This window comes from Procambarus clarkii, chromosome 17, assembly GCF_040958095.1.
Source record: "Procambarus clarkii isolate CNS0578487 chromosome 17, FALCON_Pclarkii_2.0, whole genome shotgun sequence".
Taxonomy (NCBI): Eukaryota; Metazoa; Arthropoda; class Malacostraca; order Decapoda; family Cambaridae; genus Procambarus; species Procambarus clarkii.
In genome coordinates, this window is record NC_091166.1 from 47,217,060 (window position 1) to 47,232,730 (window position 15,671).

The window sequence follows — 15,671 nt, forward strand, 5'->3', positions numbered from 1 at the left end:
ATCCAACTAAGGAATGACTTCCAGAAAACTCATTTATTTATACTTGAAAGCTGTCTAAGTGTCACTTAGCATCAAGGAGACTGCCGAGTAGCATTTAGCAAATTACTAGCTGGTTGACCCAGTCACCACCCTTAACTACCACCATATTTTAACACCTACATGGCAATACAGAAGTCAGGCTCTGCCTGCCTAACAAAAATCTAGAAACACAGAAGTTGGAAGCGTCCATATTAGTGGTTCAATTATTATGTTCATAAAACAATAAACAAATAGTTTTGCAGTTATTACACTATATACACACATTATATATAAATATCTACATGTTTTGTTCACAACTAAGCTGATATAGTTAGTTCAGGCACTAAAAGACATCGCTACACACAGTCAGCTCACGGCTGCCTCCCTCACTCATTCAAGGTCTGGCGCACTAAATTTCTCCCCCAACAATACTGTTTGTAGTGTTATTACACTATATACACACACATTATATATAAGTATCTACATGTTGTATGCACCATAACTGTACACCTAAGCTTGTAGGGTGGATAGTGTCCACCCTCTACACAGCTAGACAAATCATGCAGACGACGCCACCTGATGGCTCCTCCCAACATAATCTTTTTGCTGTTATTACACTAATACTCACATTATACATAGGTATCTACATCTGTGTTCACCATAGAGAACCACTGAGCTGGTATGGTGAATGCAGACAATAACAGGTGGCTACACAGTAAACGACGCTAGCTCCCTCCCTCCTACAGCATTACTACTTCCACACAGCGCTAATTATTACAACAATCCTACTATTATCACAATCCTGGTCATTTTTATCACAGTCAGGGATCATCTGTAACATTGTCATTGCTAAATAATAGCAGTTACATATTTATTTTGACATTTTTAGGCGATGCTGTGGTCACAAGCTGAGCAGCAATGCTGTTAGCTCATGCTGCATGCGCCAGCCTTGGATGCTCCAACAGTACTGTGGCTCTCACACCGGAGAATATTGCCCACGATTTTTGTTAAACATGGCGTCTGTTTACAAGAGCCCTGAGGAAGCTGATGCGAACCCCGTGTAGCCGTGGGCCATTTGAATCGTGCCTGGCACCTTATGGCGTATACAGTATATACACCATGCGCACCGTGGGACATGTTACTCATGACGTGTATATACGTATAGGCCATGTGCAGTTTAAGGGTTAAACCCTATTTTTCTAAGAAGAAATATAAGTCATGATTTGATAATAGTGTTGTTCACCAGCTTGATGAACATAGGGCTGACTACTGTGTTGACATTTTTGTGCTGACATGTAGTGGTTGGGGATGGGGAGGAGGGGGTTGCAGCCAGAAGGGCTGGCCAGTGCTAACGATTAGCAGAACAAGTCTTGGCATCTCTTTGATGCTGAGTAGTACTTGGAAAGGTTTATGAGTACATATAGATGACTGTCCTTTCTGGAGGTCATTTCAGGCTGGATTGAGTCTTCTCCAATGTCTCCTTGCTGCAGTATGATGGCCCAATGGGGATGTTTTAAATGACCCCTTGCTGTGTCAGGGTAAAATATCACTGTCCCAATTGTACATTAGTCTTGACCATGAAAAGAGCAGTTCTTTAGGTAAGGGAGCAAATAAATGATCAGAAAGTATAGTTATAAAAACTATTTCTGTTGTTGGTATCGAGATTTACTGTACTCAAATGAATTTTGCAGGTTCTGCCTACAGATGAGCGCATGGTTTATGAAGCTTCCTTAGTAGGTCCAGACAATACTACCTATTCTCCTTGTGTTATCTCTGGTTATCCAGTTATTCGGAATCATATTGATCTTAAGCGTGGACAAGCAGCCAACAAGGAAGATTGGAATAAACTCATCATGGCGACCAAGATGTCAAATGCCCCTGAATGTCAGGATGTACTTAAGTTTATAACTGCATGGTGTGTTGGGCTTCCCAGCATGGGATACAATTTCCAGTGAATTTATATATTGGGTGATTGCACATGACTAATAACATTTATTATTAAATTAATTTAAAATAGCTGTTAATCTAAAAGTTTCCCAGGAATTAACACACCTTTAGCACTTCACTTTCACTTTTATATACAGTATTAAGTTTGTTGCTTTGATTTTCCACACTAGTCATATATGTTAAGTACAGTGTAACACACATTTACTAATTCAAGCAGATTGAAGTAGAACTGGGAAATATACTTTATAACTGTATATGCTTCATACAATAGGTTACATTTTGAAAGGACTCGAAGCCTTCTGAAGTATGCAAGAGGACACTGGATACAACATAGTTGCATGGGATGCATTTTTGGGGTCAAATAAAAAAATGTTTAGAAAAATCATCCACTGTTTTCACAATCTTTGCCTTTGCCCCGTAACCCTGATTTCACAGATCCTAAACTTACTTAGTCGACCGTGTTCTTTGCCTTTGTTTCTCTCGTTATCTCCGTTTCTGTTCTCTCTATGTCTGTCTATTTTTCAATGGAATATTTGTGGTTTTTATGCCAACTTCCATGAACTCCAGCTTCTAATCATGAAGTTTTTACCACTTCTTGGCGAACACAAAGACTTTGTGTTTGTCTCCAGGAGCCGGTGCTCGTCCTAGTCACTTTCATGGTTATTCCTTTCTCTCCACCCCTGCAGCTTTTGCTGGGGCCCATAACTACTGCCCTCTTGATCCGTCACAATATTCCCTTCGTCCTCCTACTTTTTCAGCCGCACATTGTGTTCTGCAACCCTTATCTTTGTGAGTAAATGGTATACAGTTTGTTCCATTTATCTCGTCTCTCCCTCTAATGTCCTACTTTCTCTTCCTGATCTTAAACACCTGTTGGACTCCTTACCAGAGCCTGTGCGCCTTTTAAGTGATTTTTACTGTCGATATTTCCTCTGGGGAGATGTTCTGACAAACATCCAGGGCTGTCTACTCAAACCATTTATCCTCTCCTTCTCTGTCTCTTCTGAATTTTGGTGAACCCACTCATGTTGACTCTCACTCACTCCCTTTCCTGTCTTGATCTTTCTCTCTTTGCTCTTCTCTTTATTTAGACTTCACATGGTATGGTACACTCTGTTCCTCACTCTACCTCCCAGGGCACGCGGAAGTGCATTCCCTGGTGGAATGCAGACTATGCTTGGGCTGTCTGCTGTAAGCGTGCAGCCTGGAAAAAAACACCGACACCCGATTCTTTTGTTTCAGAAGGGAAGTGCGGTGGCCCACAGTGCCATCCACACAGCTAAGCGGGAGTTGGAAATCTTATATCTCCACCATTACCAATGACACTCCTCTGCCCCTGATCTGAAAGAAAATCCATAAGATAGCGGGTAAATTTTTCCCAAATATCTCCCCTGTCCTCCACCTCTGTGGTTCTATTGTGGCAGATCCGGTGTCGGTCGCGACCGAACTAGTTTCACACTTTTCAACTGTTAGCTCCGGTTCTCATCTTCCTCCTCCTTTCCTTACTCATAAGCTGTCTTCAATCTTGTCCCTTAGATTTTCACATTTATCTGCAGCTTCCTTATAATGATCCTCTCACTCTCAGAACTCCAGTCTGCCCTGGCCCTCTGCGATTCTATGGTGAATGGCTCAGGTGACATTCATTAGATGCTTTGCCATCTCCCTCCATGCATGTTTCAGCATTTACTGAATATTTACAACCGTGTCCAAGAGTCGTCGTCAGTCCCCGAGGACTGGCTTGAGGCAGCTGTTCTTCCCATTCGGAAACCTGGTTCTCTAGGGTCATCCCCTAAAGACTTCCGCCCCATTGCTCTAACGAGTTGTGTCTGCAAACTCTTTGAACGTATGGTCAATCTTTGAATGTGGCTTTTGGAATGCTATCACCACATCTTGCCTTCTCAATTTGGCTTTTGCAAGCGCTGCAGCACAACTGATATCCTCGTGAACTTGGAGGTCTATGTTTGTACTGCCTTTGCTGTTAAGATTGCCATTGTTGCTGTCCTTCTTTACCTAGAAAAGGCATATGACACCACCTGGAGATACCATATTTGCACTATTATTATTTTCCTGGTTGCCCTCAATGGTCTCCTTTCCTTCCTTCCCTCTGGCATTTTCTCCGCTTTCTATGTTGACACTCTTACCCTCTGCTGTCAAGGTGATGACTCGCCATTCCTCCAACAGTGGTTTCAAATTGTGATTGATGCCGTATCGTCCTGGGACACCAATCATAACTTCAGTTTTCTATAAGACTTGTGCTATGACCTTTACTCGGAAGCAGGTCGTTCTTTGAACCCCCTTGTTGGTTTATGGTAATCCTCTTGTATCTGTTTACAAGAGCCCTGAGGAAGCTGATGTGAACCCCGTGTAGCCGCGGGACTTCAACACAACAATAGCTGTGGTGTGCAATTCTGTGACAGTTACTCACCACAGCTATTGATGTCTTGCACAATTTAAGGGTTAATTATTTACCAAATTATGATGGAATGATTCAACTGATACAAATGTTTTGTTGTGTGCAATACACACACACACTTAAGGCTATTAAGCAAATCATTTTCAATAATTCAATAGTATAATGAAATTATATTAAAAGGTAGATAAAAACTAGACATACACACATACCATAAAACTTAGGAAATAATTTTGCAGTCTATTAAGTCATTCAGTTAAAACAAAAATATGTTCACTACCAACAGTCAGCATTGTCTTGTCAAATAGTATATTATTCTAGAACATTTCAGTCAGCAATCATGCACTATGCTGTGGCATTTATCCTCAAAACACACGCTGATATCTTTAATACAAACAGCTGGGTACTACTTTATCTGTGACAATATAAGGAAAAAGAATAATATATTGGTAAACATTTGAGCCATTGTAGACATACAGCTGCTGGGTAATACTTGCAAGTGCAATTATTTTTGTTATTAACACGGTAAACTCGCCCATTTCTTAACCTGAGCACATGTTATAAATATTGCACACTAAACTTTCTGTAATTTTCCCGTTTTGTCTTTAATCTGAAATGAATGAATATTGTTGAAAAATATTGAAATGTTATTTAGTATAAACATGCAGCAATGGGAGCATGAAAAATTCAGTGTTTTATGCAGTCCACCCAACCTTCAACTGGGATGTCATTAAAATTATACAGTATAACTTAAATTGTAAAACTCTAGCAAATGACAAATCATCTATGTTTTCTAGTTTTGAGTCTTTCAAATTCTATAACCTGTTTTACATGGGCTTTGGCAATTTTTTCCATATTCTTACTAGTAGATCCCTGACCTATGACATCCAAAGCAAATGGTCTGCAAACAGCAAACAGTTTCTTGAAGCACACCTTGAATAATGGATCCTTCATTTTCATCCCCTCTTTTTCAAGGGATTCTACAACAGCCACACGAAGTTTCTGTCAAGGTAAAAAAAAAATTAAAATATTATAAAGAGAAATTTTTACCATTGCACACCCAAAATAATAGTTGATAGGTATGTATTTTCAAAATTTTTGTATTGTTGATATCATTGGAATCTAAATACAAATGCCTCTATAAATGAGTAACTCTACCTAATCAGGTTTTATTGTTAATAAAAAAAATTAAGGCTGATCGAATTTCTTGAAGTTAAGCTAACCCAAGGGACACACAACGAAGGCAAAGTTATGTCTTCTAAGTGGATAAGGTACTTCTGATCACAAGAGGTGGGGGCATTTCAAAGACAAACTGCAGAGTGAGCCAAGGAGGCAGCAGCCATGATATCCCACAGGAATTTCAACCAGATAATCCTTTCCAAAGGCTAAAGCTGGGATAGATGTTAATTGCCTATGAAACTTTTTACTGTATCCCTCACAACTGGAAATGCACTGTCCTTGAACAGCAATCATTGCTGCAAACTGAACCCAGATGAGTTGAAGCTTGTGCTGAACCATCCTAATGAACCTGGTGAATGTTGGACAGCCCAGAAAATTCTTCAACTTCTGCAAAATAATAAATGCCCCTCTTTGATTCTGAGAGAGTAGTGGCTGGTCTCTGGTGGTCAGGTGCAGGAGCTCTCCACATACACAACCTGCTTCCCATGACACCACTGTTACTCCAGCTTCCCCTGACAACTTCCTCCACTGACAACGTGCCTCTACTGACACCACTATTACACCAGCTTCCCTTGACAACTTCTACCACTGACAACCTGCCTCCCATGAGAATATGTAACTTACACGACCTGCCCCCTGACAACAACTCTCTCTCACCAATGACCCCCCCCCCTGACACCATTTTATCATCCTTCAACCATTTATTGCACTTATTGCTCTTATTTATGCTTTATATAAAATAATTATATTCAAATTTTATCTAACAGTACTGTATCAGAATTTTCTAAATTAATAGCAATAATCATTTTAATTTTCCACTTAAAATATCCAATTTTTTCAGATGTCATTAAGCAACTTAAAACTTAATGAAAAATGCAACATATCCATATATTACCTGCTTGTGTACATCACTCAGATCAGCAGGTTTAGGAATTCTCTTGCTTTGTGAATTAACATTTCTTAATGGACCTCTAGTAGCTGCTGGCTGTAGTAAGTCTGAAGGTTTCATCAGGTCACTTTCGCTCTTCCTGTTTCCATGGCCTCCTTTTCTCAATCCCTTCTGAGGTGTTGTTCTGATAACAAGGGCGTAATTTTCATGAAATTTATGTACTATATACAGCTACAGAGTGCCTCAAAACTTACACATACAATCCAATAAAGAACACTGTATTTATTAATGAAGTACATTGTATAACTTGAGGGAAAACAGTGGATTGTGTCATTTTTAATTTACAGGTACTCAAGAGTAGTCACAATTAGCATCTTGGCACTGTCAAAAGCAATAAACAAGCTTGTGTATATTATTTTTAGACACCCTGTATGTGATAAAACCACGTGAGAAACTCCACCTTACCTGATGTACAGTTCCCATGTGTGTTGTATTATGTAATGCCATTATTAATGGTGCTGCATAGTATCTATATGTAAACTGCAATTATTTATTATTCGATTATTTAGTGATTTTTGCAGCGCCTACTTAGTGTGGTGGTTTGATGCTAACCCCCCGTTTCTATCCCTCATAACTGCAAGTCAACCTGATAATCATTAAAATTTAAATGTTAGGTTTTATTAATAATCGAGTGTTGTGGACTTATTTTAAAACCTCATATTATATATACATATGTATACCTGTATATCTATGCGAACAAGCCTGAATGGTCCCCAGGACTATATGCAACTAAAAACTCACGTATATATCTATATACACCTTTGTGATAACTACTTATAATTATTATCATGACAATATTTTGTCCGATTCTTCCTGGTAAAAAATTAAGATTTCAGATACAGAAATTATGTCAGTAAGGGCAGACTGGCTTTTTCTCTTAGTATGGTAGTCTCATGTATATATATAAATTAATCATTTCAACTTGTTAATAAAGATGTAAGTTTAGAAGTCTCTGTATTTAGGTAAGTTATTAATTTGCAGTGAATATTATTTTCCAAGATAAAAACACGTATAGATGAATGTACTGTAGCAAGTTCTTAGTATTTTAACCTGTTAGGCTACCTTATTACAAAATAAACCAGTGCTTAATATAGTATTACAAATTGTATTTCTATTATGCATCCTGCAGAGTATAATGTTGGATTATGTTCTTCAAATCTTGATATTTAAAAACTAAATTGCATTCTGTAGGTGCAAATTTGTGTTCTTGTAATGTGTGGTATTGAGAACAACTGCGTATAAACAAACCTGACAAAGTATTGGTGCCGCAAGTGCTAAATCATATTGTTATATTGTAATCCAATTTGAATTATTCTACAGGATACAGTAGCTGCATACTGTAACAGCTCACCTCTCATTTTTATTTTCTGACCGCTGCAATTGCTTTAGTGGTGGCTGATGTAACCGCTTACGAGGTGAACGCCTTAGAGCTCCTCTTGGTATTCGTGCACTATATCCACTTCTCAAGCTCGCTGTATCCACCTCACTTGCCCCTGTGGCTCCACTCTTCACTAATCTGCTCATGTTTGAGGGTTGTATATTCCCCTTTGTTGTTGCTTTGGTCTCTTTACTTTTAATAAAAGAAAATGCTCAATAATATATTAAGTATAGAATATAACTAAAGTATAAGATGTCTACAATATATTAAAATTTAAAAAACCAAAAGAATTAATAAAGGTGCTTCAGACAACTCAAATGTCTAAGTTAAACTACCAAGTAAAGGAAATATATACAGTACTGAATACTAGTACTGCATACATAATGCAGGGCCAGTCTCTTAAGTTCCATAGGAACAAAGTTAGGAGTTGAAAATGCCCCTACACATATGCTAAAGCCTAGTAAATAAACTTGGCACATTGTGCACAGGAACTGAGGTTAATAATACCATCATCAATAATATCAGCAAAACATAGGGATGATAAAAGTCAATGGAAGGTGAATTCCATCTTCTAGGGTATCGCCCACTTTTCAGAAAAGACAGAGCAACAGGTGCAATGCTACAATCAGCAACAAAGAATAAAATATGTGATGTTTAGAATTTGTATAATGCAATAGCTCAAAATAGTAGCAAACTGATAGTGGGAACATGTTACAGAGCAGATACAGCAATAGCAGTTGTAGTTTAATCTGTATCATGTGATACAAACAGCAGCTGAAGCATGAGCTTTTATGATGGTGGAATTTAACTGCGAGACTAACAACTAAGTGAAACTGACATCATGAACAGAAGAACTTAAATTTCTTTACCAATTACAGAACTTTTCTCATACAGTACAAGTCTTTAACTTTTGTTTAAATATTAATTTACTTATTTAAATTGTTTAAAGTTCAGTACCTGCTGGATTTGTGTGTGGAGACTGTAACATATGCTGTCTCTTTGTCTTGGAACACAGTACAGGTGGCAGCAGTCTCTTGTCTAATGAAGCGATTTTTTACCTGGTTACATTGTTCATTGTACTTCTCACATCGCTCATCAACATTGTAACTGAAAATAATTTTCTATCTCTTATCTTTCAATCTCTAATACAGGTATTAGCCTAAAAATCAGACTTGCTGCCCAAGCAAATCATATTATTAAAAAATCTCATGCAAAACCTGCAAAGTTAAATAAAAATTACCGTAAAACAATATTAGTGCAATATTAAAAAAGAAACAAGTACATGTCATCCTAACACAGATCCCCCCATCTCCAGGGATAAACATATACCGAGCAAACCCTAAATTCCCTACCAATTAACCAGTCCCTATTATTATCGGACTAGTTTTAAAATATGTGCCTTTATTTTGCAAACAATTTGATACAAAAATGAAACACGAAAATTGATGTTATCAAACTGAACGAGTATATACATTACTCTGCAGGTGTGCCAATTGGTGCTCGTTCACGGGAAACTTGGTATATTCATGTAAGAGATATTATATGCTGACAAAGCCACACGTTGGAAAATAAAGAAACAACCACATTTTGGTCCACTGTGGACCATTAAAGTCGTATGATCTTGATAATGGTCCACATTCTGACATACAGTACAATATAATTTGTATGATATTGTATGTCATTTACAAGAGTAGATGTTAACACTATCACTCGCTTTGGACACCGATCACGTCCACTTTTTTCTCTCGAGTCCTAGCCATGGACATGACTCACATCCACTCCAAAAATATTTGAATAAAATTACTTTTTTATCCGATCAACCTCGGGATAGTTTCAAAATAAGAGCCTTTAGAGTGCGCACAATTTGATACCAAAATGAAAGATGTAAAACGAAATTTGATGTCAGAACACTTGAAAGATTATAAATACTTTTTGGGTATAAATTTTAAATTTTAAAATGTTTGTTAAAATTCTATTTATTGTGCTATTATTATGGGACTAGTTTTAAAATGCATGCCTTTATATTGCAAACAATTTGATACCAAAACGAGCGACGTAACACGAAAATTGATGTTATCAAACTGAACGAGTATACACATTAAGTTGTGGTGTGCAAATTGGTGGTCGTTCATGGGTAACTTTAGGCTTTGCTGCGGGGAGTCTCGCCAGGCTTTTGGATTTTATATGCATATTGCATATACACCTGCAGGGAACTTAATTGCGAACACAATAATACCAAAACGTACGACGTAGCACGAGAATTAAGGTATGAAAACTGAAACGAGTACACACACATTTTACTGATTTTGTGCGTTCACGGGTAACTTTTCCGACTTTAGGCTTTGCTTTGGGGAGTCATGCCGGGCTTTTGGACATTACAGTGGTACCTCGGAATACGAGTTTTTCGGAATACGAGCAGAATTTGCTCGGAAAATGTGCCTCGGAAGGCAAGGGTTACCTCGGAACACGAGTTTGTTGATACGCGTACAGGCCGAACTAGCGCGTGGTGGTACGGCGATCGTTGCCCCTCACCCCTCAGTTTACCAGTGCCTCGCGCCCAGTGACTACCCCACGTCAGTTCTTCACCTGGATTTTCAGTGTTTTGATGGATTTTTGGTCATTTGACCATAAAAGTTGTTATTATATATCACACCATGGGTCCCAAGAAAACCAGTGGTAAGGATCAAGGCAAGAAAGCCCATGTGAGGATGACAATAGAGGAGAAACAAGAGATCATTCAGAAGCATGAAAATGGTACCACGGGTTGTTGAACTGTGGGAAAAACTGTGGGAAGAGAACTTTGCAAACTTTTATTGAAAAGACTCACCCAGAGAAAGCTGTAGTAAGCCGTTGCTTTAATCTTTTCAATGACAACATGATGCCTTACTACAGAGACAGCTTGCGAAGAAGGGAAAAACAAGCTTCCATGGACAGATTTATTGTGAGAAAATCGAGCAGTGAGCCACAACCAGGACCTAGTGGTATGCAGGCAAAACGTGCCAGGGAGTGCACACCAGAAAGGTCCTCACTGCCTGATGTTATAATGGAAGGGGACTCCCAAACAGTAACACCTCTCCTCTTCCTCTCCTCCTCACTATTTTCCATACGCCTACAACATTCATCAACAAGGGTGAGTAATAACTTGAACATAGTTTTGTAGGTTTATTTAGATGAATTAGGTATAAAATTTAGTTTGAAGTGAGGTTTTTGGGGTAGTCAGAAACGTATTAATTCATTTCCCATTATTTCTTATGAGGAAATTAGCTTTGGAATACGAGCTGTTTCCAGGAACGGATTAAACTCTTAAACCGACATACCACTGTATATGCATATACACCTGTAGGCGGTTCCATTGCGAACACAATGATACCAAAACGAACGACGTAGCACGAGAATTAAGGTAAGAAAACTGAAATGAGTATACACATTTAGGCGTCGCCACACGCTCGCCCGCACCATCCACTCCATGACGTCAAAGTCTGAGGCGCTCAGGCGCGATAGTGTTAATTAAGAATGTTAACAAAAAATAAAGAAAATGATATATAACTTTTCATTATAGGATTTAGTATAATTTGCACAAAATACTTACTAAATACCATGGTGGTGAGCATAGAGTGATTCTGGCCATGTTAGGGATTTCACTTCTTGTAGAGTTGATTTTAATTTAAAGGAACGTTGACCAGAAGAGGCTACAATGGAAAAGCAATATAGAGTACAGCAAAGTACAAAAATATTTGACATCAAAACTTATCCTAAAAATTCAAGATATAATTGTTTAACTTTAATAATTAACATGAGATATAAATATTTACACACACAATAACTCACTGTGTTTAATCATTTTCCGTCTTATTCTGTCAATTGGCTGGCCACTCTTGGTGAATAGCTTAGTAAGCTGGGCTGCCTCAAGAGTGAGAATGGCATCAGTGTGTGGTGGTGGTGCAAGTCCACCAAGCAAGTCCCCTGTAAGTCAAATTTTAACAACTTTAATGATAAAATAATTGAACAATGACAAATAATACAATGAAACTGGGGTAAATTGTAGAATTTTGAAACTGGGAACGTTGGGAATATTTGATCTACTTTATATATCTGTAATGCTATATAATGTGAATGACAACAAATTGATGAGACATTTTGATTTTTGCATATCTGTAAACTTCTTTTACTATAATACATATTATTCTTTTCTGGGGAGAGCCCTGTCGGCTCCCCAGAGCTATCCAAGCTGATATGGATATTGGCTTTCTGGCATCAGTCAATGTGCATGGAGTTCTTGCCTACCGGGGACCACGAACCAGAACCTGGTTCTCTCAGAGAGGTGCTAGGAGCAATGGCTTATAGAAACCCATTCTGTCATTCTATGTCTGCCATCGACTGGGTTTGGCACCCAGAAAGGTAGGCGCCCCAAAAGAAACCCCTATTCTGGTGAAAATATTACTACCGAAAGTCGAACGAGTGGTCAGAACTCCTCAAATGAAAATTAGCAAACGAGCATGACGTTATCACATTGCCGCACCCCTGTCTACGCAACCACCTCCGTACCCAAGAGGGGGAAGGGGGAGCCCCAGATCCTCACGCCGGCAATCCACCCTTCAGTTCTTGGCTGATGTGCAACTGATGAGGTCTTGTCCTGAAACGCTTTGTGTAATAGTGGCTTTAGGCATTGTATGTACTAGCTTTATCTATAAATCCTTCAATGTTTGTATCTCACCTTGTATGCATGTACTTTACCTGAATAAACATTTATTTTATTTTATTTTATTTTATTTGTGCCTCTGGCTCCTGCTTTGGTCTTAGTTTCTGTGCCTTGTGGCATGGTCTGTCTCTACAGGTAATGTGCGAGCCAGGAGTAATATTCTACAGTACTTGGGTTGCACTCTTGCATGAAACTCAGAAAACAAATATTCCAAGGCCTAGTATAGCACACATATGTACTATATTAGCCTCAGATATCGTGTATTATGTTTAGAAAGGTCAAGTTGGGTTAGTTTGTCTTTGCAATATAAATAGAAAAAATTTTCCGGTTTGTCCAAATTCAATAGTACCGATTTCTGCTTTCTAATTGAGTAGTACGTTGGTGTATGTACTATGATCCTCATCGTTACTATAAGTACCACCAAAACAGGAGGATGGACTGGGTAGGCATACAAAGAACTCTGCAACTGATGACACTCAAGTAGTATGGCACTTGATCAGTAAGAAAGCTTCAGGGAGTTGATGGGGCTCCCCACAGAAACGGTCTCGATTCTTGCACTGCAAGTTGAGGATGTAAATTCCAATTTTGTTCCATATGAAAGAAATCTGTGCTAATTTATAAATTTATTGTTAAAAGACAAAGAACGAACGAGATAAACACATCATAGGACTACACAGTGAAATTCACATAAAACCAACACCTACTGTACTAGGATCAAGTTTACTAAACAAGAAATTCTTGTACCTGAATGACGTCGTGCAAGTGACGATTTTTCAGCATCATCTTCAGCTTTAGCCAATGCAATATATTCTGCCCACTCATTACTGCTTACTGCCGTTTCTGCCAAGAAAATAATTAGTATGATAAATTCTTTCCACCAAACACTGTAGTGGTATGGCCACTACAGTGTTTATGGTATGTGGTATGGCCACAAACTTGTCTATAGGCACTATTATCTCATCAAACAGTGGAGTGGTCAACAAAATTAGAAACATTTCTTTAGGCACTCTGATCTCAACATACAGTGGTGTGGCCTACACACAGTTATCTTCAAGAACTGTGATCACATCTTATTTCTGCCTATTTGTCTAAAATCCCTCTTACTCTTACACTATTTTTCAGTTTCAATTATTTTCCCTTGTGTATTCTTTTCTTCAGCCTAGCAAAATATGACCTAAAACAAAACATTGTTATGACTGCAGGTAGCCTGAAGAATGAGTCTACCCCTGTGAGAGTTATTCAGCAAACTGGACCTGATTGAGAGGTCAGAGGAAGTATAGATATGTGAATATATATTAAATACTTGGCAAATGTCAGTGAATAGTTTAAAAGCATTAGCAGAGGATGAACATGTAAATAACTGACATGACATGAGATGTCGATATTATGCTGAAATGATGTGAGGCTCGCAGGACATCTTGACCTCACTTGAGTCGCAACTGTCATCAAAGGTGGATGTACCAATTTTTTTTTTATTATTTTCTACCACAGATGTGGCCACACATTTACAATGCTAACCAGCATATAACCAGAGCTCTCTTTGGAGGTTTACGTTCCACAAGCCCCAACCCCCTCAGGCCAGGGCACTATATTTACCCAAATCCTCATATAATTACATAAATAATATAAATATTTTTCTATATATTAGTAATGAAAACAGAACAAAATTATATATGATTTAAGTTGGAAATATATGCATTTCATAGCAAAATATGACCAAACACAACATACAGCACAACCATGATTCAACAAAACATATGAGACAAAACCCAGTTTATTGCAGCGAGAGATTCGTTGCAACCAGAGATGCTTTCAGGATGCATTTCCTATGCTTTATGGGTTAATTTCACTTAGCAAAATTTTAATTTTAACCTATAATATACATGTAATAGACTATAGTACTACCATATGAACACCTCTGCAAAAAACCAGCGTTGAATGTAATGAAACGCCATTTTCTGGGTGAGTCCCGGAGGCTCCCCGGAGCTATCCCAGGCTGATATGCTAATGTCAGACTTTGGCATCAGTCATGTGTATGGAGTTCTTAGGCCTACCGGGGACCACGGCCAGAACCGGGCCCCCTCAGAGAGGCAAGGGGAGCAATGGCCTATAGAAGCCCCCGTGTAGTTGGAAGCATTCTATGTCTGCCATCGACCGGAACAGGCACCCAGAAAGGTAAGCGCCCCAAAACAAACCCCTATTCTGGTTAAAATTGCTACCTAATACCGAACTAGTGGATAGAACTCCCCAACCGAAAACAAGCAAATTAGTGTGACGTCACACACTGCCGCGCCGCTGTCTGCGCAGCTCCCCCCTCCCCGGGAGGGGGAAGGGGGAGCCCCAGACCCCCCGCGCCGGCTACCCACACCTCAGTTCTTGAGGCTGGATGTCAAAAACGCGAAAAACCGCCGACCGGAGGGAGGGAGGGATGCCGGGGAGCCTCCGGGACTCACCCAGAAAATGGCGTTTCATTACATTCAACGCTGGTTTTCTGGGGGGAGCCCCGTCGGCTCCCCGGAGCTAACTACCCACAGACAGAAAAAGAGGGACTTACCCGGGAGGCGGTCGTCGCTCACCCCTCAACTCGAAGCCGAGACAACTGGCTGCAACCGCCGACCCAAAGCAACACAGGCCCGACGAGGGCCAGGGACATTCACAAGGTAACGAGCAGCCAGGACCCTGTTCGACCGCCAAAATCCCCGCGCCCGAATATCAGACCAAGACATATTCCCAAAGACGGCAGCAAGAGCCGCGAACTTACGAACGTCATGGGCACGGGGATAGACCGCAGGCTGGCTAGACCTAATAACCCTGCGGACGACCTGAGAGACCCGAACCCGCGAACAGGGAAGAAGGGAAACCGGATCAACCCACAGCGCGTCCCCGGACACAGAAGCTGTGGCGCGCAAATAACGGCGAAGCGCCGCAACCGGACACAAAACATGATGCACCCCCGGCCTGACCAACCAAGCATCAACCACCCATGGACCCCTCCGGAACGCAGCAGTCTCATTCTTCGCCAGAAAAGAAGGAGACGGCTGCAAACGAACAAAACTATCACCACGACCAAAAGAGCAGAAACCCCTGCGCC

At 39.7% G+C, this 15,671-nt stretch overlaps 2 protein-coding genes across 4 annotated transcripts in view; one reads left to right on the top strand and one right to left on the bottom strand.

The window, feature by feature from the left end:
- Oseg2 (intraflagellar transport protein Oseg2) overlaps positions 1 to 7,606 on the top strand; it is a 120,789-nt gene extending 113,183 nt beyond the window's left edge. The window contains exon 32 of the mRNA XM_045765703.2: positions 1,710 to 7,606. Coding sequence (XP_045621659.1) covers positions 1,710 to 1,973 — 264 coding nt within the window. The 3' untranslated portion in view covers positions 1,974 to 7,606. The remainder of the gene's footprint in view (positions 1 to 1,709) is intronic.
- The window catches only part of mi (minus), a 34,931-nt gene continuing 23,778 nt past the window's right edge, over positions 4,519 to 15,671 (bottom strand). For 2 of the 3 annotated variants that reach the window (XM_045765706.2, XM_045765705.2), the window contains exons 11-17: positions 13,325 to 13,420; positions 11,710 to 11,844; positions 11,471 to 11,570; positions 8,839 to 8,988; positions 7,855 to 8,073; positions 6,450 to 6,627; positions 4,519 to 5,377 (exon numbers count right to left, since the gene is read on the bottom strand). In XM_045765706.2, the coding sequence (XP_045621662.1) occupies positions 5,156 to 5,377; positions 6,450 to 6,627; positions 7,855 to 8,073; positions 8,839 to 8,988; positions 11,471 to 11,570; positions 11,710 to 11,844; positions 13,325 to 13,420 (1,100 nt within the window). In that variant the 3' untranslated portion in view covers positions 4,519 to 5,155. The remainder of the gene's footprint in view (positions 5,378 to 6,449; positions 6,628 to 7,854; positions 8,074 to 8,838; positions 8,989 to 11,470; positions 11,571 to 11,709; positions 11,845 to 13,324; positions 13,421 to 15,671) is intronic. The other variant, XM_069325967.1, reaches the window with a different exon arrangement.